General features: G+C 35.2%; 2 protein-coding genes across 3 annotated transcripts; both read right to left on the bottom strand.

Annotated features, from left to right (window-relative positions):
- Nucleotides 1–400: 400 nt before the first annotated feature.
- LOC145043411 (uncharacterized) lies at nucleotides 401–16,977 on the bottom strand. Of its 2 annotated transcripts, none has more exons than XM_078992046.1 (4): nucleotides 16,504–16,977; nucleotides 16,346–16,435; nucleotides 16,225–16,263; nucleotides 401–473 (listed from the first exon to the last, which is right to left on the bottom strand). In XM_078992046.1, exons 1-4 carry the CDS (start codon nucleotides 16,741–16,743, stop codon nucleotides 465–467), a joined length of 378 nt encoding a protein of 125 aa, XP_078848172.1. In that variant the 5' UTR covers nucleotides 16,744–16,977; the 3' UTR covers nucleotides 401–464. The 2 variants fall into 2 exon arrangements, with proteins under 2 accessions (XP_078848172.1, XP_078848171.1); XM_078992045.1 differs by lacking the exon at nucleotides 401–473 and adding an exon at nucleotides 15,045–15,212.
- A 1,823-nt stretch (nucleotides 16,978–18,800) lies between these two features.
- Nucleotides 18,801–21,159, bottom strand: CEL3 (cellulase 3). Its single transcript, XM_078992044.1, has 6 exons — nucleotides 20,911–21,159; nucleotides 20,323–20,826; nucleotides 19,955–20,104; nucleotides 19,770–19,881; nucleotides 19,322–19,485; nucleotides 18,801–19,247 (listed from the first exon to the last, which is right to left on the bottom strand). The coding sequence occupies exons 1-6, from the start codon at nucleotides 21,106–21,108 to the stop codon at nucleotides 18,924–18,926; spliced, it is 1,452 nt and encodes a 483-aa protein (XP_078848170.1). The 5' UTR covers nucleotides 21,109–21,159; the 3' UTR covers nucleotides 18,801–18,923.
- Between the last annotated feature and the right edge of the window lie 2,561 nt (nucleotides 21,160–23,720).

Genomic DNA, 23,720 nt, shown 5'->3' with positions numbered 1-23,720 from the left:
ATAGATTTCAAATTATCTATTAACATCCAAAGGAAATTTTTAGTATAAATAAATACAAATTTGTGGATATAAAGAACGTCGGAAACAAAGTTTGTATGCAAAAGTTTTGATTTTTTGAAGGTAACGAGAATTTACCTGGCAACACTAGGTTGCCAAGCAGCCACATGGTATCCGAAGAGCCCTCAACCCCAACAACAATAGAGTGATATATGAGAACCATAGCCTACCTCGTAAGGTGTCAGACCCCCAAATCAGAACGGTGGAAATGTTTAGAGGTGGAGGACATCATGTACAGTATCACAACAATTGTATAATAGTTATCAAAGAATCAACAACCATTGTATTGATAACATAGTATTTACATTGTGTTCAAAACATTACTTGTTTAACAATAAATATAGCAAAAGATAAGACGTAATGTTACTATGCTCCGTCTTCGCAATTCTTGAGAGGGTACTTGTCTACTAACTTTCCTGAGAATACAAGAGATTTGAAAAAGTGTCAGCATTAAAGTTGGTGAGTACATAAGTATTTTGTTGGAAAAGATATGTTCTTTGTTATTGAAAACGTTAATGTGTTCTTCCAGAAAATCCAATATTTTCTTAGTAAATAAGTTATAGTCTTAATACTTTAAGACCAAAAAGTATGAGTTTCTTATGTTTAAAATCTATGGCTTGAAGGTCTGATTCATGTAATTGGAATGACCCGTACTGTTATCTATCACAACTCCAAACTTTAGACCTAGCTTGGTCTAAACCCTAACAAAGTACTAATGTAAACCACCTTGCAATCTTGATTGCATGGTGTCCTCTATAGCCTTAGGGCTTCTTTATAAATCTAATAAAGAAGTATAGAAAGAAACCTAAACTAAATTAGGAAGGTATAATCCAACTTTGGGCAAGAGATTAAGGTTTAAAACCATAAATAACACACCATAGGTGTGTTTACGGCCAAGAGATTCTAGAAAGGAGGTGTTCATGGACAAAAAACAATTAATGGAAAGGTGTTCACGGACTAGAAAAGTAAGCCAAAGAGTTCATGGTCCAAAAGCATCAAGAACTTAGAGTTCACAGCCAAGAGTAATTCAAGAATGTAGTTCACGGTTTGGAGATCAATCCCATAAGGTTTTCCATGGCCTAGAAATCAAAGAAACAAGGTGTTCACGGCCATGTTATAACCGTGAACATCAACCAAGGCCCATTTAGGGGTGAAAACCCCATAGAGTGAACTTTAAACCCCAAGGACCAAGCCCATTATGAACCGTAAACACCCCTATATATGTGTTTTCACCCTGAATAAATTCATTTCCTCATTCCTCAACCGTGAACCACTCTAAAATCCTCTCAATCTTCAACCGTGAACAGTCTGATTTCCTTTCAATCTTCAAAGGTTTATGCCCAGGATCTTCAAATCTTCAACCAATCCACCAAGAATATTCATACCCAGATTCAAATCTTAAAACAATATTCAAATCTTCATAATAATCCAAGAACACACCATGAACCCCATTTTCCAACCGTAAACTCCATTTTTCAACCGTGAACCCATTTCAAACATCCTTAACTATTCCAAATAAATATTGTAATTATCCCTTAACTAATTAAATCAATATTTAATTATTATTTAAATTTATATCTAATTAATTTAAATACAACGTCGGGGATAATTATTTTTAGGATACGATCGTTGTCACGTATTCTAATCTGAGGATTACCGTTAGCACTTTGCAACTCAACCGAGCACACACATTCAAGGGGGTTTTATTTTAGTAATGATTTTAATTGGTGGCTCATGAAACTCCTCTATGCTCCACTATCAAATAGTATGCATGCATAAGAGTTATTGAGGAGAAACGTATCGGTAACCGTTGTAGGATCCTCGACTGCTTCCTTATGTCCTATCGCCAGGACTCTCCCTACACCTCCAGCATTAGAGGCTTGTGCCTTGTGGAAGTTCCTCCTGAAGTGCCCCGCTTCACCACATCCATAGCAGGTTTGGCTTACCCCTGCATTGGCAACTTGGTCGATCAGTTGTGCTGGTGCTTTACAGAAACGAGCGGTGTGCCCTTTCCTGTCGTAGTTTTTGTAGTGCATTTCTCGACAAGCACCATTGTGGTGGAAGTTGCACTTGTTGCACTTAGGGAGATTTCCTACATATTGCTTTGGTGGTGTTGGAGTGGTAGCAGTGGTGGCAGCACAGATAGCAACAGTCTGTTGCTTCTTGGTGGGGTCCTGTGCCAGTTGCTTCTTTTTATTGCTCCAGAACTTTCTCTTGTTGTTCCCTCCCTTTGCTTGATTGGAGGTGGTTGACACCGTGACACGGCTAACCTGGTGATCTATGAGTTGCTGTGCCATCTCCTTGGCACTATCAAAAGTGGTTGGCTTTGAGGCCAACACGCTATCTTGAATCTGGGGTGATACGCCCCAGAGATATCATTCCACCTTCTTGTTTTCTGGGGTAACCATCTCAGGACAGAAGAGTGCTAGATCGTTGAATCGGGCGGTGTAAGCTGCAAGGTTAGAGCCCGTCATCTTGAAGTTCCACAATTCTTGTTCTAACTTTTGCACCTCACCCCTTGGGCAATATTCCTTCGTCATCATAGTTTTCAAGTCTTCCCAACTTAACGAGTTAGCCATGGAGAGTGTAAGCGATTTTACGTGGCCATTCCACCAAGTGAGGGCCCCACCGGAGAATGTGCAAGCTGCGAATTTGACTTTGTCTGATTCGGGGCATGTGCAGATCTCGAAGATGGATTCAGCCTTCTCGAACCACTGCATCAAAGCGATGACGCCCCCGCTTCCATTGAAAGAATCGGGTTTGCCATTTGTGAAGTCTTTATAGGAACATTCTTTCGAACGCCCTTGGCTATCCCCTTGGGTAGAGATGTTAATACCGCTCCCTATCCTCCTGGCATCGTCAGTGCTAATTTGAGACATAGTAGCTGCAACTGCGGCTGTAACCGCGGCTTGGAACATAACGGGATCAAACTGGGGAGGCGGCGGGGGTGAATTTTTCTGCATTCTCTCAGTGCGTCTAGCAGATCTACGAGGTGGCATTTTTCTGTCATAGAATTTTCAAAGATAAAAGGGACATCAGTCTTTCAATAATTAGATGTAATTCGAGTGTCATGAAATTAGTTCATTAGTTTTCAAGTATAGTATTTCCCAACTTCCATATGTTTGCATTAGCAAGTAATTCATAGAAAAAGTTTATGCAATTAAACTTATGAATTAAATAGTGATGACTCAAACAGAGTTGTGTGTTTAGTTCCGTGTCTGACTCATTCCTAAGATTTGCTCGATGTGCCTCAGTTATGCGCAATTAAAATTTTAATAAACTGTCAATACTAATGAGTCTTCCCTAAGTCCACAGCCAAACAAGGAACAGGTCCTTAGGCGGACTCGTCATTTCTAGGTCGATTACTGCTTTAATTACACATAACAACAAGGTACACTTAAAATCTTAGAATTATCAGTTGTAAATTGTTTGTAATACCACATAGTAAATCTCATGTCAACATTCAATGAAGTAAAATGCATGTTAAATTCATTTATAACTTTTTAGTACATATTGTCTTGAGAAAATTTGACCTCACAAGGGTCTACATTACATCAATGCAAAAGATAGTTTTTGACAGTACAAATGCCCTTTGAGTAGTGTAATCCCTTAGTCGTAGGGTCAACCTACATACAAAAGAGTTACACCAACGCATACTCAGAAACCTATATTATGAAGATGTGTGAGTAGTATTAAGTCCTACTCACAACGATCCTTCCCTGGTGGAGCTTGGGATGATGTCGATGCGCCTTGTAGTTCCGCCAGTCTCCGCTCGGTTTCAACCATACTCTCTTCGAGCGCTCTGTATCTTTCTTGATATTCCCTTGTTTCTGCTCGAGTAGTGAGAAGGTTGTGAATAAGTTGGTCTCGGTGGTGGGAGTCTCGTTCTAAGTCCCTTGTGCGAGCAGTGGTAGATTCTACGATGACACTCAGCTCCCGGACCTGATCAGTCGTCGTCCTACCATGATCGTTCATACTCGCTATCCGCTGAGTCATGACGGGGAGGGCTCTATCAACCGGTCCACCGTGGATGAGGTCGTAATAACCTCGTTGGTCGCCATATGGTGACCGTTGGCGTTGTTGTCGGCTCCACCTTTCGATCGTTGTTACCCAAAGGGGCACAGGTCCGTTGTATCCAAAGCGGTGTGCGGGTACCCTCGCGATGTAAGGAGGGTTGAAGACTTCTGGTTCTTCTTCAATTTCATTCTCAACCATGACTATCTCATCGTCTTCCTCTTCTTCTTTTTCCTCTTCCTCCTCTTCTTCTTGTTCTTCCTCGGATTCCTCCTTGGGTTCCTCCTCGGGATCCTCCTCGGGGTCCTCCTCGGGATCCTCCTTGGGGTCCTCCTCGGGATCCTCTTCGAGATCCTCCTCGATTCGTTTCTCAGGCTCTTCCTCGATCCATCCAGCATTTCCTTGATTGGGAAAGTACGGGTCCCCTGGTAGGTGAAATCCTGCCATGTCGTCTGTACGAGAATAGGGGTGTAAGTAGCATGTAACGGTTTATAATAATAATATTATGCTATAGCAATCATACAAATATTCCTATAATATTTTGAATGTTTAGGTTTGGTTCTTAATGCATTCCTTGTAGGGTGAAGTTAGGTTATTAGATTTGTTGCCCACCATGACTATCCCCTAGTATAAATAAATCACTCCTCAAACATATATAGTTGATCAGGCTATATCCCTCCTAGACTTGATTCACATATACCAAGGCATACTCATGGTGCACAACTCCTCTTCTTTTAGTTTATATTTTTCTAGTTATGACACTACGCGACTATGTAATGCATGTAGGTATACTTTTAAATGAGAAAACTATTTATTTTCTAAAAGTATTCCCCTGTTAAAATGTTTTAAAATCAGAGACTTTTAGTCCCAAATGTGTTTACATTTTGTATATCTTATGTGGTTTGATATACTTAATTCACTATAAACCGTGCTCTGATACCAATCTGTCACACCCCCAAACCAAGGATGGCGGAAACATCCGGGGGTGGAGGACTTCATGTATAGTATCATAACCACAATTGCAATAGTAATTTAAGCAAACACAACCAACATATATATAATTGAAAGAGTTACATCATTGTATGAGTTACATGTTTGCAAATCAATTACAATATGTTAACAAAACATGAAATGTTGACACCTTAGCGTCCCATCCTCAAAATGCACTTTGATACATGTTTAGTGATTTCCTGAGAATACAAGTTGTTTGAAAAAGTGTCAACACAAAGTTTGGTGAGTTCATAAGCTTTTGTTTTCAAACTTGATAAAAGTCTTTTCTTGTAAATGTCATGTTTGTTTCAGAAAAATCCGATATTTTCCTTAAAATGTGGAATGTAATCTTATATCCGAAAACCAAAATGTATAAGTAACCTCTCTTACCAATAGAAAATGATGTGTGTTTAAATCGACATAAACGTGTTTGAATTAAATGAAATTCTGGTAAATTCTTATATTTATTAATACTTTCTGTGAGTTTATTATAACCATTCTATGACCTAGTTGGCCTGAAACGACGTTCTTCAGGCGTAGGAAATGTTTATGACATTTGTCACCCCAGACCTGCCGGTCTAACTGTTGCATGCAGTTAAGGTGTGGGTTTGTCAAGCCCAATATAGATCTATATACACCTATCACGCTCTCCCTCCAGGAGACTCTGGTTACAATACATTACTTAATGGTAAGTGTGAAGCGAATGTCTCACAAAGTCTTTAACAAATTTACGTGTAATGTAATGAAAATCCCTTGTTGTATAAATGTACACTTTTTGTATGAGTGTGTTATGTAATGTATCATAAACTATACCTATTATAGTTTATCAAAACAAGGGTAGTAATGGTAACGTACGTAAACTATATTCAACGTAGTTCATTCAATTGTTTGAGTAAAATGGATGTACTTTGATTATAACAATCGTGTTATCCTTTATATTTCATATGTATATCTATATCAAAATCCATTTATTAACTGACGCATGTTCATATACCAAGATAAAATTTCATTCATTTTTAATAACATACATTCACATAAAGATATACACCTTGCTCAACATCTTACAAGGTGATAATAATATGTTAGCATTTTTCTATTAGTACAGCTTCGATCACTGTTATTAGAAAATTTATAAAAACTTCATAATAGATCCAAATCAGAATCCGTAAATTCTGGGAGTTTGGTTAATGAGTCTAGTTTGTTCATAAATGTTTCCATGATTTTTAGTGACCTCCAACTTAAGTGAAAACATCCATAAACACAGACTGGTCCAGATTGGTTCTTGAAATGATAGACAGTTTTGCAAAAATCACCATAAATTGTAGAAAAATCATATGGAGATGTGCAAGTAGCCATTTTAAATCTAAGAACTTGAGCTACTTTCACCTGGTACAGTTTTGAAAAAAAAATGTTTTAGTTGACCAAAACAGTCTGTGAATGGAGTCCAACTTTTCTGATGTAAGCTGTTGGAAACATTTAGTTGTGTTCTTGATGATTTAACTTGTATTCTCCCCCTTAAAACATAAGAAAATATGAAAATGTAGGGTTATGAACTCACCTTGAGTGATTTCAGTAGATGGATGATGGAGAAATGTAGTATTCCACTCAAGAACACTAAGAAGATGTCTTGAAGGTTCGAAGATCTAACACTAATGTGATGGAATTTGTGTAAGCAATCTATGATTTGGAGTAAGAGGAAGTGAAATAATTATGTGGAGGATGAATATACTTACCAAAAGTGGGAGAAAACTAGGAATAAGGCACTTGAATCTCGAATTTTTGTTGAGAGGATTGAGAGAGAAAAATGTTTAATCTTTGGTGAAATGAAAGCAAGTGAGTGAGAATGAGGAGAGAGGATGACTGTCTAGCTCTAAAAACGTGGGAATAACTTGTGAGAGAGGTAAAAAGTACAAGGAAATGACAAGGTATGGTGAGGAGGAGTGTGGGTTAGTCATGGAGTGGGTACGGTGGTTGCTTGTGTCATAATACAAAGAAAAGTCAACACTCAACCTTTGTACTTCACCCACTCTTCTTGGATAAGGTTTTATCCCCAAAAACGTGGGAAATTAGTAGATATAGGTTCCTAAATGTTAAAACAAAGTTTTGGGTGAAAATCCCGCGTTAAAACGATGAAAAATGAAGCTAAAATGAAGTCGTAGTCAAGAACCGGGAAAAACTTATCTTTCTGCGAGGCCTCTCGGTCCTGGCCGAGGTTCGGTCCTCCTGATGCTAGGCCCGAAAGCGAAATGGACTGAAAGCATCAAGAAGCAAAATGAAGGTTCGGTCCGAAGGGAAGATGGAGCGAAATGGGGCGAAGGCGAAATGGACCGAAGGGTTCGGTCCGCTGGTTACGAGGTTCGGTCCCGAGAGGACCTTCGGGTTCGGGTCTTGTGCGAGGTTTGGGCCCGAGAGCACCCTTCAGATTCGGTCCTCTTATTTTCGGTTTAGCAAATTTTGTGTTCGGTCCTCTTGGTTTCGGTCCCTAAGAGGACTTTCGGTTCTAAGAGGCTTCGGCCCTATAAAGGGGGTTTCGGGTCTTTTAGGGTATTTTACCCGTTTTAACTTCATTTTAAGCGATTTTTGACCCGGTTAAGGGTCGGAATCACCCGAATGACTTCAAAAAGTTACAGGAACTATTGAGAGAGATTTGGGAGAGATTTCAAATAGAAAGAGATAGAGTGAAAACGATTGAGAGAGGTTTCGTTTGTGATCTTTTTGAGTGTCCAGCTTCGCAATGCAAGGTCCGTAAACCCAATTAAGCCATGTTTTAGTGTCTTACACACTCCCGATGAGTGTGCATTAGTTTTTTATCACTTTGGTTCATTGTTTACCACATTTAAGGCTTAGGAAAAATTCAATCACACAGATTTTCCAAATGATGTTTTCTCATTAAAATAGCGGGTTGTTTAGTAAATACACAACGTAAACCCTAATACGCAAGGGCTAAATGAGTCTTCCGGTTTGACTTTGACTTGACCCGAAATTGACTATTGTCACATCGGGGAAAGCCACAGACACACAAGAGAGTGTTCGTACAAAGACTCCATGAATTTTGGACCCAAATCCTTCGATGGAAGTAGGGGACTCATCGCCCTAATGCGGTGGTTTAAGAAAACGGAGTCAATTTTTGAGATATGTGCATGCCTGCTCTCTGACAGAGCCCTGACATGGTGGAATAGCCATGTCAATTCAATGACCCTACTAGTGGAAAACACGATGGGCTAGGAGAATCTAAAAGAGATGATGTTAGAAGAGTACTGCCCGAGGGGGGAAATACAAAAGCTAGAGAAAGAGATGTGGAACCTTACCATGGCAGGCTCGAATATAGTAGCCTACACCGATAGATTTAGCAATATAGCCGTGTTATGCCCTGGGATGGTTACCCGTGAGAGTAGGAAGATAGAGAGATAAATTTGGGGACCACCTCATCTAATCCAAGGAAATGTGATAACAGTTTAACCCCTTACGTTCGACAGTTCCAAACGTCTGGCTCGAACACTGGTGGACCATGGAGTCCGCCAATGCATAATGACCCCTATTCCTGAGTCAACCAAAAGGTATGATGATAAAAAAAATATGGGAGCAATAAGAAAAGATAGTCAACACAAGAGTCCTCAAATGGACAACAGATGGTTGCAGTTCATGCTGCCATGACACCAGCCACCCCAACACCCGACAGTCGATATGCTAGAACCCTCCCGAAATGTAATAAATGCAACCTACATCATATCGGAGTGTGCCAAAAGATGTAATGCAAGAACTGCCTTAGGAGGGGACATATTATCCGTTTCTGCAGGGCACCAGCACGACCAATCTCTTAAGTCCCATACGATGGAGTAAGTCAGACCTGTTACGAGTGTGGCGAAATGGGACACTACAGGAGAGATTCTCCATTGACAAGAAACCCCAGCGAAGAGGGAAGAGTACTGATGATTACCGTATGAGAGACTATCCCGGAACCACTTGAGAACAGTGGTATATTTTCCAAATAAAAATATTTTAAAAACTAATTTTTTTTGCGAAAACTGCTAACAACTAGATCTTAACCGTAAACTGATTCCTCGTCCAAACAAAGCACATCGTTCATATAGAATTAAGTATCCTTACAGGTAAGCTATAATGGCTTAGTGTAAACCTTAGGGTCATATAACTAAGAACCTGTAGACTTAGAGTGCATGATTCCACCTTCTTTCCTGTTCCTTGTCTGGCTGTGGATTTAGGGCAGAGTCACTCAGTCTACTATCTTCTCGGCCTTAATTATATATGACTTGTAGACAACAAACGATTATAGATGGACCTGGCGGGGATCATGTTATTAAGTATCTTTACCATCCATCGGACCACCTATATTGTCATTACTTGCTTAAAGCGGTACAAAATGATTACAATAGTAATAACAAGGATAAAACAGAGAGCACTAGAAAGGTACACACAGGATGCACTATCGCTCGAAAAAACACTCCTTCCGAACCAACTTAAAATGTGTGTCAACGAGAAGTTCCAACGACATCATACGACCTAGATTGGGTTGGTCCTCACCACATCAATCACATGTGTTACCGAAGAGACCTTTCCCCTTAACCGACCGACTAACGAAACTCCCATCACTTATAACAAAAAACTAGATACGAACCTTAGAATCATCTCTCGCTTCAAAACCTTCGATGTACTCATGTGGTTTTTCACTGGGGTCCTGAGCAGTAGATAGCCTTTGAGATGCTCAGGCAGCGATTGTGTGAGGCACTGATACTCACCCTACCAGAGGGAGTAAATGACTTCGTAGTCTACTATGATGCTTCCATCACAGGTGTGGGAGCAGTGTTGATGCAGTGAGGTTATGTGATAGCTTATGATTCAAGATAGATGGAGCCTCACGAGGCTAACTATCCGACACATGATTTAGAGTTGGGGGTTGTGGTGTTTTCCCTCATGATTTGGCGAAATTACCTTTGCGGGTTCCGGTGTACTATTTACACAGACCACAAGAGTTTGAGGTACCTCATGGATTAGCCAAATCTGAACATGAGGCGGCGTTAGTGGTTAGACGTGGTGAAGGAATACGATTGTGAGATTCTTTACCAACCGGGCAAGACCAACGTAGTGGCCAACGCCCTGGCGGCTACAGCCCCGATCCGAGATATCTATCTGAGGATGACACTGATTACTCTAGTGCTGGAGCAGATCTGAGAAGCACAAATTAAGGGCCTAAAGGAGGAGCGCTGAAAGTGCGAGAGGATTACAGGCTAGGTGGCCTCCTTCGATTATGACAATCGGGGGTTGTTGACCCTACATGAGAGAGTCTGGGTGCCATACTGGGGCAGAGTGAGGCAGGTATTGATGGATGAGGCCTAAAAGTCCAGGTTCTCCATCCATCCAGGAGTGACGAAGATGTACAGAGATCTTCCCCCAGACTACTGAGTCTAAGGCACCAATGCACCTTCGATTACGACACCAATGCACCTTCGATGTACATGTATTGACGGATGACGCCCACAAGTCCAGGTGGTCTCCTTCGATTACGACAATCGGGGGTTGTTGACCCTGCATGAGAGATTCTGGGTGCCATACTGGGGCAGAGTGAGGCAAATATTGATGGATGAGGCCCACAAGTCCAGGTTCTCCATCCATCCGGGAGTGACGAAGATGTACAGAGATCTTCCCCTAGATATAGTGAGTTGTCCTCACTATATCAACTGAGTCTAAGGCACCAATGTCGGCCCTTATCGGATTTGCATTCGGGTTTATTGCATGATATGTTATTGATTTACATCCTGGTAGTTAGGATGGTTGCTATGTTGGAGATTGGTTAGATCAGTATCCTACTTATAGGATGGTTGCTATGTTAGGGATTGGTTAGATATGTATCTTGGGTATAGGATGGTTGCCATGATTAGTGATCTGTTAGATCTGCATGCTTAATTGTTTATATGTATGTGCATATGTTTGTTTGTTTGGGGGAAAGGGTTGAGGCAGGTCCTGCTGTGTGCAGTAGGCCAAGACACCCAGGGTGGACTGGGTAGACTGCAGGCTCGAGTCGGGCAAATCTAGTCAGTCCAAAGGCCCAACGAGCAGTCTAGATAGGTTGAAGGCCTCGAGGAGGGCGTTCCAGACGTGACGAGGGCTCGGAGAGTGGTCCAGATAGACTGAGGACCAAGATTCAGTCCAGTCAGACTGATGACTCTTTATGCATGTTGTATTTGTTATATGATATGGTTATATTTGTATGTCGTTGGTATTTTGGGAAAACTCATTAAGCTTCGGGCTTACAGTTGTTGATTTTGTTTTAGTTACTTAGGATGATTGCAGGAAGGAAAAGGTGTGACCATACACTTCCTCGATTTATGATTATGATTTCTAGGAACTCTGATATGATACTATTTTGAAAACGAATTGTAATAACTTAATGATTTTTAAATGTTTTAAAAAGTTCAAATTTGGCATGATTTTCATGGGTGTTACACAAAGATTTAATGGGATCTAATATGTGAAACCATCGAAATGACAAGATCAATATGAAGGAACTCGAAGTTTTATTAGATAATGAGTCAGTAGATAAAATTAAGACTCATTGTATCGATGGAGGATTTTTGCATCCATAACAGTGAGTGGAGGACAAATAAGGCATTGTCAATAAGAAGAAGACATGATGACAACATTCTCCTCAACAACCAGAGCATTTAGAACATTCTGCATAACCCCAACTCTTTCTAACTCCATATGGAGGAGATGCTGATCACTTGTAGATAACATATTGATAAACCCGAAGAAAAAGAATAAAGAAAGAAGAAGGAACCCGTAAACTTTAAATATAGAAATTTATCAAGCAATGTAAACTTCTTTGAAATCAAAATAAAGTACTTGTTTTTTTTTAAGAAAGCAAATAAAAGCAAGGTTTTTCAAAGCAAGCCAAAAAATAATTAAGTCATTGAAATCATGTCGAGATCAGCAATCAATTTATTCAGGGTCTTCTCATCTAATGGCTTAGTGAAAATGTTAGCCAATTGAGTGGTGGATGGAACGTAGAATAATTTCACTTTGCCCTTTTGAACTATATCCCTGATGAAATGATCACGGATGTCGATGTGCTTAGACTTAGAGTGTTTCACATGATTTTGATTCATCTGGATGACAATGGTGTTGTCACAGCAAATAATAGTCTTTGTGAAGTTGAAGTCATAATCTTGAAGCTGATTTTAAATCCAAAGAATCTAAGGACTACAACTACCAACGGCTACATATTCAGCTTTAGTGGTAGAGCAAGCTACTTACATTTGGTTCTTGTTGGATCTTGTTGGACCAACTCACCAGTCTATTTCCTAGCCTTTTGAGCTCCTCCTAAAGTACTTTTTTGATCAATTTCACACCCACCATGATCTGAGTTAGCGTATCCTACCAGCTTAAACTTGGAGTCACGAGGATAACATAACCCAATATTGGGTATATGTTTCAAGTAACAAAATATCCTTTTACATCAAGATGATAAGATTCCTTTGGACATGCTTGATAACAAGAACACCATATGGTGGCAAACATAATGTTAGAGTGACTAGAAGTAAGATATAGCAGTGATCTTATCATTCCTCGATACAAATTTTCATTCACATCAACTCCAGTTGGATCAACAGAGATAGACATTGATAAATACATGGATTCTTTGATGGTTTGCTATCAGAAAGACCAAACTTCTCCAGTTTATCTGCAATGTATTTAGCTTCATAGAAAAAGATTTCATTAGTAAGTTATTTGACCTAAAAACCTAAAAATAAAGTTAGTTCACCGATCATACTCATTTCAAATTTCTTGGCCATAACCTCAGTGAACTCAGAACTCAGTTTTTCATTAGCGGATCCGAAAATGATATCATTAACATAGACTTGAACAAGGATGATATCAGATCCCGATTGCTTAATGAACATAATGTTGTCAATTTTTCCCCATTTGTATCCACTCTCCAAACATTAACTAGCCAATGTGTCATACCATGCCTTGGGTGTCTGCTTCAAACTGTAGATAGCTTTATCAAGCGATATACATGATTAGGAAATTCTTAATTTTAAAACACTAGAGGTTGTTTTACAAAAACTTCTTCTGAAAGATTCCCATGTACGAAGGTTGTCTTTATATCCACTTGATAGACCTTGAAGTTCTAGAATGAGGTAAAAGCAAGGAACATACGGATTACTTCAAGTCTAGCTACAGGGGCAAAGGTTTCGTTATAGTCAAAACTAGGGATGAAAATGAATCTAAACCCAGACCGGTTGACTTGGACCCAAAAAGCCCGAAAAGTAGTATTGACGGATTATAAGAATTGAGAACCGGACTGGTATACTCCGGTTCGGTTCTGTGTATTAGACCGGTTAAGGTGGGTATAGAGCCGGTTGGAAGCGGAAATTGATAATTGGAATCCATTCTTATATTAGACCCTGAAAGAGCCGGAAACCCAAGAATAGAACCGGAAACCCAACTTTTTAGAGAACCAAACTAAGGTGAGTATATCTAAATCATCACAAAACATTAACCAAAAGTTAGAACAAAAGAAAAATGTAATATGTGTAAGAAAACAAACCAATGAAAAAAACTTTAGATTATATAGCCACTAAAACCTTTATGTAATTGATTAATTAAATGAAAGTAGTTAGTATGATTGAAAAAATATGAGTCAAAAAAGGGACAAAGAGAAAGTATATGTAGCATTTGTCGAACAAGGTACTGTAGGCACTAATTTGAAGTCAACTGATAAAGAGGAAAAAAATGAGATAAAAGGAAATTAAAAGTTATTAGTTAATAAGTGTAGATTGGAAGATTTTATGGAAAATATTGAAGATGTGAAAAGTGATAAATTGAAGAAAATATGAAAATCTTGACACAAATACATGAAAACATTTTGAAAATAAGTAGCATTTTTTATTTTTTATATTTTATTTTGTATCTTTAAAATACTTGGACTATTTGTTATGGATTAGTAAATAAAAATATATCTTTTTTTTACTTGTAAATATTAAAGTACAAGAAAAATGCATATGCAATTGAAAAAAAATGCATATATGCATTTAAACGTTGATTTTTTTTTTTATTATAGTTTTTTTTAGATATTCCAGATTTTTCTTTATTTAATTTAATGATTCTTAGAATTTATTGTTATTAAAAAATTGTAGTTTTTTTAAAAGAAAGTTATCAATTTTTTAGAAAACTTCATGTTTTCTAAAAAAATTTAAAAAATCTGCATATTTTTAAAATTTTGAAAATTATTATTTAAAAAAAATCCAAAATTTTGATTTGCTATGTTAAGTTTGACATTTTTATTAATATTTTCAATAGCACAAAAAATCTAACATTAAATAAGATTGGTAAGATGATAACCATGCCCTTAATGACTTAATTTTGATCTAACACTTCACTTTTAGTTCTCGAGTTTTCGGAAAACTACTAGTTCTCAACGGATCTCAACTATATATATATATATATATATATATATATATATATATATATATATATATATATATATATATATATATATATATATATATATAGTTGAGATCCGTTGAAAACTAGTAGTTTTCTAATAACACGAGAAGTAAATGTAGAATGTTAGATCAAAATCAACTCATTAGGGACATGATCGTCATCTTACCAATCTTATTTAATGTTTGATTTTTTGTGTTATTGGAAATATTAATAAAAATGTCTTAACATGGCAAGTCAAATACTCGGATTTAAAAAAAAAATTGAATTTCAAAAAAATATGCAGATTTTTAAATTTTTTTTAGAAAACATGAAGTTTTAAAAAAAAATTGAATTTCTTTTTTAAAATTGCAATTATTTAAAAACAATAAATTTTTAAAAAATCTAGAATATTTTTAAAAAAGCTATAATTTTTTAACCAACAAAAAAAACTCAACGTTTAAGTGCATATATGCATACTTTTTACATATTTTTATACTTTAATATTTATAAGTAAATCATTAAAAAGAACTCATTTTTATTTACTAGTTTATAACAAATAGTCCAAGTATTTTAAAGATACAAAATAAAAAAAATAAAAAACGCTACATATTTTCAAAACGTTTTCATGTTTTCGTGTCAAGATTTTCATATTTTTCTTCAATTTATCACTTTTCACATCTTCAATATTTTCCACAAAATCTTCCAATCTATAAGAAAATAAAAAAAAATATTAATTAATGCAAGAACATTCACAAAAATACATATGTATATATCGTGTAAGATTTACATGTGATTATATAATATGATATTCACATGTTATTGTATCTTTTAAGATTCATATGTGATTCACCCATAATTCATATGTGAATTACATGAGATTCACATGTGAATCACATGTGATTCATATACGAATTATATATGAATCACATGCAATTCATATGTTATTAACTTGTGATTTACATATGAATCACATGTGATTTACATGTGAATTACATTTAATTCATATGTGATTCACTTATGATTTATATGTAAATCACATGTTATTTATATGTGAATTATATGTGATTTACATGTGATTCATCTGTGAAATACATGTGATTTACATATGAATCACTTGTACATATGTTATTCACTTATGATTTACATGTGAATCACATGTAATTCATATGTGAATAACATGTTATTTACATGTAGTTCATATATGATTCACTTGTGATCTACATGTAAATCACATGTAAATTACATGTGAACCACATGTAATTCATATGTGACTTACATGTTATTTACATGTGAATCACATGTAATTTATATGTGTATTACATGTGGAGCACATGTAATTCAAATGCTCAAAAGGTGTTATGGGAATTGGCAGTTCTAGTGTTAGGGAAGAAAGTAGATTTTACCATCTAGGATATATTGAGAAAGAGTTGAACTTTAATCTAATATTTTTGAAATTTTGAGTCATGTGATGTGTGTAATGATGTTTTTGGGGTGTTTTGGTATTTAGGCTAGAAGAACAAATAATGGTATCATCCTAAAGTTCAGAGATTTTGGTTGTGATAATGATTTTCGTATTAAAATTTACATAAATTTATCCTATTAAAATTTACAAAACTTGCAAGAATTATTAAAATTTATAGAACCAAGAAGCCAGAACCTTTTGTTGCCTAATACAAGTAATATGTTGACCCTGCTAACTCTGGACATAGAGGATAATACCTTTCTTTGGGATGAATGATCTGATGATCCAACAAATACCTGAGTAGTTCCAGAATTTTCTATTATTATATTTCATCCAAGAAAAACTTTAATTTAATCAAAAAGGTTTGAAGCTTCATACCTTTCTGGAGGTACTCCAATTTTTTTTTTTCCATACGTGAAAAAACTCACAATGTCTTAGATTAGCTGCTGCAATATCCCCCAAAAGAATCTAACAACAACAATCATTATAACTTAAAAACATAACAATCTCAGTAACAGTAAAATTTATGGATTTACCTGTACAACAGGACAAAATGCTTGAAGAGTTGTAAGTTGCCAGTAAGTTGCCCTTCCTGTCCTCATATCGGCTTCATGATGCCTACAATGTAGAAGAGACTTAATCCACTTTTTCACCCACTTCTTGAACTGTCGAAGCATCACTTCGTTTGTTGATTTTGCATCCGAGTCAAACAAAGCTCTATAAGCAGGTTTCGAGATGAGATCTATATAGCTGCATGAAAGATCGGCGAAAACCATAACGATCTTAGAGTTCTCGAGCTTGAGCTTCCGAGCATAAGCATCATAAGCAAGATCGAGCAAGTTGTGATCATATGCTTGCTTCCGAATTAAGGATTATTGATTCGTAGCCTTTGTTTATCTTTAACAGAGGTAGAGGTGGTCGATTGAGGAAGGACAAAGATGACCGATGGATAGGAGATCTGGAGACATGTGAAGAACAAGAGACGTGTTTTAGAAAGGATTTCTTCAGAGTTAAATTATATATTATTAGTTAAATAAAATATTATGAATAATATATTTAATTCCGATTATGACCTAGTGATCTTTTTGAAAAAGTCTATCATGCCATTCCAGTTAATGATAATTACAATTGTGTCATTTTTAATCTAAGCCATTAAATTTTTTGATCTAACGTTTCACCTTTAGTTTTCGGGTTCTCAAATGATCATTCATCTCTCTCTCTCTCTCTCTCTCTCTCTCTATATATATATATATATATATATATATATATATATATATATATATATATATATATATATATATATATATATATATATATAAAGATAAAACTGTGATTTTTTATAAAAAAAAATTCAAAAAAAAAGTTTTATGATATCTAAGCATTTTTTTATGCTTTTTTAATGATTTTTAGGGTCTTTTGTTTTCCATAGAACCAATACATACATACATACATACATACATACATACATACATACATACATACATACATATATATATATATATATATATATATATATATATATATATATATATATATATATATATATATATATATATATATATATATAAAGTAGGTTCATACGAAAAATAAATATTTTGCAAAAATGCGAAAACAGATTTTATCATATCCTCTTTAATAAATGAAAGTATTTTTTTTGCCACATGTCATCTTCTCCTTCATTTTGATACTTGTCATTTTGTAAGAATTTTAGAAATTTTATTTTCGACTTGTCATTTTTTTGAGATTTTCATTTTCTTAAAATAAAATTTCATAAAATTGTAATGGATTTTCTATAAAGAAATAAAATCATTTATTAATTTAGTAATAAATTCTCATAAATACTTCAAACGATTAAAAATCTTTTGCAATTTTTTCTGAAGATTACATTATTTTATGTAAAGTATTACATTATAAAGTATTTCATATTTATATCTTGATATTAAAATTTTATTCTTAATAAACCCATGTAATACACAGATCTCACACCTAGTAAAAATCAAACACATGTACTTTAAAAACTAAATTTATTTAAATATATTAAGTTTACTTGGAAGATATTATTATAATATAGAAATATTTAAAGGTTTACCAATCATTTTTTTCTACACTTTTAACCACTTTTAAATTCAAATTCTTATAATAAAAATCTCAAAAAAATACGTTGTTAATATAAAACTATTTCTCTTGTACGATACATTATCGAAATTCTTGTTCAAGAATTCTTTCTTTTTAAACTATCTTAAAGTAAAATGTCAGCGTGATTGTTGGGGTAAAGAAAAAGAACTATCGACTCTGATATGAACATTCTCACAATACCTTTGCTTTCTTTCCTCCCTTTGTTTTGGGGGGGGGGGGGGGGGGGGGGGGGGGGGGGGGTAAAGAAAAAGATCTATTCATTCTGATATGAACATTCTCACAACACTTTTGCTTTCTTTCCTCCCCTTTTCCCTTCAAACTTCAAAGTTCAAACCCTACCGTCCCCACAATCAAATTTCGTGATTTCCGATGCACTTTAATTTCAAACTCATCACTCGCTAAAGCAAATTGGATTCACAACAGGTTACGCTATATAACCCCAAAATTTTCATGCTTCACTTTCGATTGGATAATAAGTTTAACTTTTCAGACTACGTCGATACAAGTTATATCGCTCGTATAGCTTGTGGTAATTTGTTCCATCGATTACAAATTAGCAAATACATAATAGAATTTTGGAGTGATTAAGTGATTTAGGTTTTAATTTCCCAAATGTTCGTCTCAATTGTTTGTTTTAAACTATAATCAATTCATCATACAGATTGTTTAACTATATATAATTGCTGCCAACTTAAAATACTTATACTTCACCTTCTCCTTACTGGTGGGAAATACTTGATTTTCAGTTTTGATACAACGAGGACATATACTACATGCATCATGAAGCTTTAAATGTATAATTTATAGTAAATTAGGGAATTTATCTCCCAGATAAGTAAGCTAAAGGCCCAACCATGGCCGCATTAATGTATGTAGCTGGTTCTGAGTGACTGTAATCAGTTCGTTCATCAGGGAAGAAATCATTCTGGTTTGGACCTCCAACGATAGCACCCGTTAGTATGTTAGGGTTAGGGTTAGAAGTATAGTAAAATGGTTGGAAACCTCCTTCACACCCAAACGATTGAGGGTGAGTTGTTAGTGAAGGCAATGAAGATCCTCTGTGATGAATTCTTCTTGGGTAGTTTGCTCCATAACCTACCATATAAGACATCTTCATCGGGTTGTCTCCTAATATATAATCCACCTGAAAAATACATAAATACCTACCTATTAGTCTTTTAAGATAAAAGGAAAAGTGATTAACAGCATAAAAAATACCTGTTTCCTTGCAAGGTTGATTAGGGTGTTTGGGGTCACCATGATGTTGCCACAATTGAAGGTGGTTTTTGCTGATTTCATGTATTTGGCATAGGTGGTGAGCAAGAAGGTTATGGATGTTACGTATTGGAGGTTATTATCGGCTAGTTTAAACATTAGACCCCCTGCAACAATAGAAAGACAGAGACTTGAGGTGATAAATTGTAATTTAGAACAAGTTATATACAACGCATTTTTTTTTGACTTAATGCAAAAAGAATGTCTTAAGAAGAAAGTCAAAACTTTTTCCGTTAGTTCTTAACGCATTACATATTTGTTAACATATATCTATTCCTTTCATTTCCCCAAGTATGTCACTATTTTCTCAATTACTTTTTAAACATCATTACTTTTTTCAACACATCAATTGACGAGAAAGAAAAATAAAAGAAGCAGGGTCTTGCTATACCTTTAGTATATTGTGTAGTGGAAGAAGGCGAATTTGGTAGAATTTTGCACATGAAATCTTGAGCTTGTTGTCTGAATGGTTCATATGACTTATCATTTGCCACCAAACTCCCCTAAGAAAACAAGCAATGAAAATTAATAAAACTGAATAAAATTTCCAAATTACCGAAAAATATTGATCATTACCCTAGACAGAAGAACTCGGGCACCCGCATATTTGTTGTCCCAGCTGAATATATCTGTTGCATCATTAGCACCTAAGGAATTTATAAAACTCCGGTAGGATGTATCCTTTGTCGCCCTTAGCAGCCATGCCGCTCCCCACAACAATTCATCCTTTTATTTAAAAAAAAAAATAAAAAATTTCAGTTTTTAATTTTTTTTGCATCATATCTCTAAAAATATTGTATATGGACAGAAACCGTTACTGTCCACTCTACTCAGTTGGACGGTCGGTTTTGTCTAGAGGACAATGATGACAATCTAACCATGAAACGATAGACTGTCATCTATTGTTCTTTGTAGCGTACGCAAAAATGAAAAGAAAAAACAACCTTATATCCGGAATAAGAACAGTAAAACGGACAAACGGCTGAACCAAGGGAGTCACTATAAGAACCCCTATATTGTGTTGCAAACTGGAACACAGACTTTGCAGTTCTCAACAACAACTTGGAGTATTTACTATCAACCACTCGAAACACCATGGAGGCAGCGGCTAAAGCCGCTGCGGTTTCACCAGCAACATCCGAGCCAGGTTTGGTTCGAGAGACCGAGTACACGGTTCGAACCGTGTCCATGTCCTCCGGTCTCTCCCAACACTTGTGGTCCACATTCGGGTCCCCAACACCAACATAAAGTACGCCCGGAGTCGCTGTTGCACACTTGATAAGGTAGTCCGTCGCCCACCTAATTGCCTCTCTCACATTTTCAAGTTGTGGGCCCAACGGCTTCGAGTTCTCCAATGCACTCCATGATAGCATTGTCGTTGTATATGCCATCGGGAAGTTAAATTTCACATTGTCCCCCGCATCATAATACCCTCCAACTAAATTCACCTGCAAATGTCATATTAGTATCAGTATCAATATCAAACACAGTACCAGTAATAATATCAGTATCGGTAACAATAATAACCATACATGTGCTAGGGAGCCATCGGAAAGGCCGGAAATGGCTCTCCAAGGGATGCCATTGGAAGTTGGGAACCTCCCCGAACGTTGACCTTGGAAAAACAATATGGATTTGGCAAGGGCATCCTTGTAATTTTGGTTGGCGAGGACAATATTGCCCCAAAGCAAGAAGGCCAGGAAGAAAGAAACTCCCTTTTGAAAATCCATATAAACGGTTTTTAGGAGACGAAGTTAGTTAGTATGAATCTTGTTTGAAGAATGAGAAAGGGTCTTTATAGTGCTTTTACCATGCCAATCACGATTGACTATTACGCAAATTAAGGCTTTTCTTGTAAACCTTTCTATTGTTTATTATGGTCGAAGTAATCTTTACTACTATTAGAACACCAATTAGGGTCTTATTGCTTTTCCCTAAAGAAATTATATATCTTATTTCCATATAGATAGTTTTTCATATCAGATTTAATATACGCAAATGATCATTATATGTCAAGTTTCTACAAATACACATTGTTTCTATATGGTTGTATTTATGTAATAACGATTTCTTTTAATTTATGCAATAAAATGATTGTTTTGTAATTTCATTTTAGAGCATAGGATGCAATATTTTGTGGGTAGCATTTTTAACAAGTTGATACGTTATTACATAGTTATTATCAGTTGCATAAATTGTTTAATAAATAAAATATTATTACATAAATTGATAGAAAAATGGAACAGTTATACATAAAAAGGTAAAAGAGATCTGAACTGAAATACAGTTGTATATGTCATCTAATTCTTTTGTTGCAATAATTGTGAATAATAGAACTTTATTACGTAAAAATGCTCATTAAACAAAAGATCAAAATCTTTGGAAGCACTAAATATCAAAAACTACAAGTTCCCTTTGCCTACATACCAAGTAGTTGCCACTTGCCTAAAAAAATAAAATATAGTATAGAAATATAAAATTCAACGGATAACGAATTCTCGTATATCTTTTACTTAAAGTGTTTGGAGGTTATCCACGTGTTACATGGAGCTTTGTTCTTAAACGTTTAAATGATTTTGTACGTAATTTGTTTTGTGAATAGTCATTTAAATGATATAAATAATGTATTACATAAGTTATTCAAAGTAGGTCCTAAAACTTACTTTCCACTTTTTCCATGATCTTTTTTACAGACCTAAAAAGAATTTCATATAAAGACAATTTGATTGATCATTAAGACGATATATTCTTCCTTTGGTCTAAACACAGAACACTGTGTCTGATTTGAGCAAACTAAAAGTTATCAAAAGCAAATAAATATATATTACTAATGGTAAAAATATATATGGTTGAAAATTTGTCAAAGGAAGGATATATATATATATATATATATATATATATATATATATATATATATATATATATATATATATATATATATATATATATATATATATATATATATATATATATTTATTTTCATGATTAAAGGGATGGTGTTGGGTGATAACAAACAGCATAAAAATGCTTAAAAAGGGGATGCGTTGATGTCGCTGTTTAAAGTTAACTACCTAAGATAGCGCAAGGAAATCGGCGCCCCCATTTTTTCAAATTTTAATTTAATTATTTGATAAAATCCCGCCGTCACCATTTAGCTATTTTTATTATGAAGTAATGGGATTTTTTTTTTCTTTTTTCTTTTTTGTTGTTGTATGATGCTTTTATCTTTTTCTTTTAACTATATACAACAAAGTGTGTTGTAGGGGGTCTTTAAGAGTTTTTAATTAAAATGATAAAAAAAAGTAACCTTTTAATTTATTAGCTTACTAGTTAGTTTATAGTGATATAGAAAAATAAGATTTTAAAAAAGCGTTTGAGGGTTTTTAATAAGTTGGAGGAATAACTTATTAAAAATGATTTATCTTAGATGTGAAAACAATTATGTTAGATCATAAATTATGGTTTATATTTTGTTTTTTATAAGTTATTAAAGTTCTTGGTCTAGGACCGAAAACGCCATGTTTTCATGTTGTTTGGACCGAAATCACATGTAATTTCGGTTAGACTTAATATTTTATTGTTTGGGTTTTGGACTGGGGGAATAAAGAAGGAAAGACATTTAACTGATGAAAGAGTATCGTTTGATTTAATTTATGAAGTATTAATGTTTACTGTGATTTTTCTGAAACGGAAATATAATAGGTGTATTGAAAGGTAAACATAAGTTGATTGTACATGATAGGGAAATCTTCAAAAAAGTTCCAAAATTTTGAAAAAAGTTACACTTTAATCCTAAAAAAAAGTTTGAACGAAAAAGTCCTGAAAATGGACTAAACGTTACACTTTAATCCTTTGACCTGTTGAGCAGGTCACCTATGCTACATGGCATGCCAGCTGGACAAGGGCTGATGTGGATGCTGACATGGCATGCCACATCAACGTATGGCTCTTTGAAATGCAAAAATCAAACTTTCTTAAGAAAATGAGAGGAGTGGGATTTGAACCCAACACCTCCCACATACAACAACATTTCTTGATTTAACCCCTTAAAGTTTATATATAATATACTAAATGTTGAAGCTTTTTATTGAAAAGAAAAAAATGTTATGAAATATTAGTTTGTGAATGACCATTGGATTCTCCATTTCTCCCATAACTCCCCATCATTATTTAGCATTAGTAATATCCATTTCAATGTGTTTTATGAATGTAATAATACACCATCATAATGTGCATTCATATTATAGCTCATTTTTCATCTTATTTGGATAGTATAAATAGTGAGCCATATGTGTTAGAGACTTGATGATTTCATCACAAGTATTGGAATAAAAGTTCTCTC

This window comes from Lactuca saligna, chromosome 4, assembly GCF_052625555.1.
Source record: "Lactuca saligna cultivar CGN05327 chromosome 4, ASM5262555v1, whole genome shotgun sequence".
Classification (NCBI taxonomy): domain Eukaryota; kingdom Viridiplantae; phylum Streptophyta; class Magnoliopsida; order Asterales; family Asteraceae; genus Lactuca; species Lactuca saligna.
The sequence above is the reverse complement of the archived record's forward strand: the minus strand, read 5'-3'. Positions and strand labels throughout refer to the sequence as shown.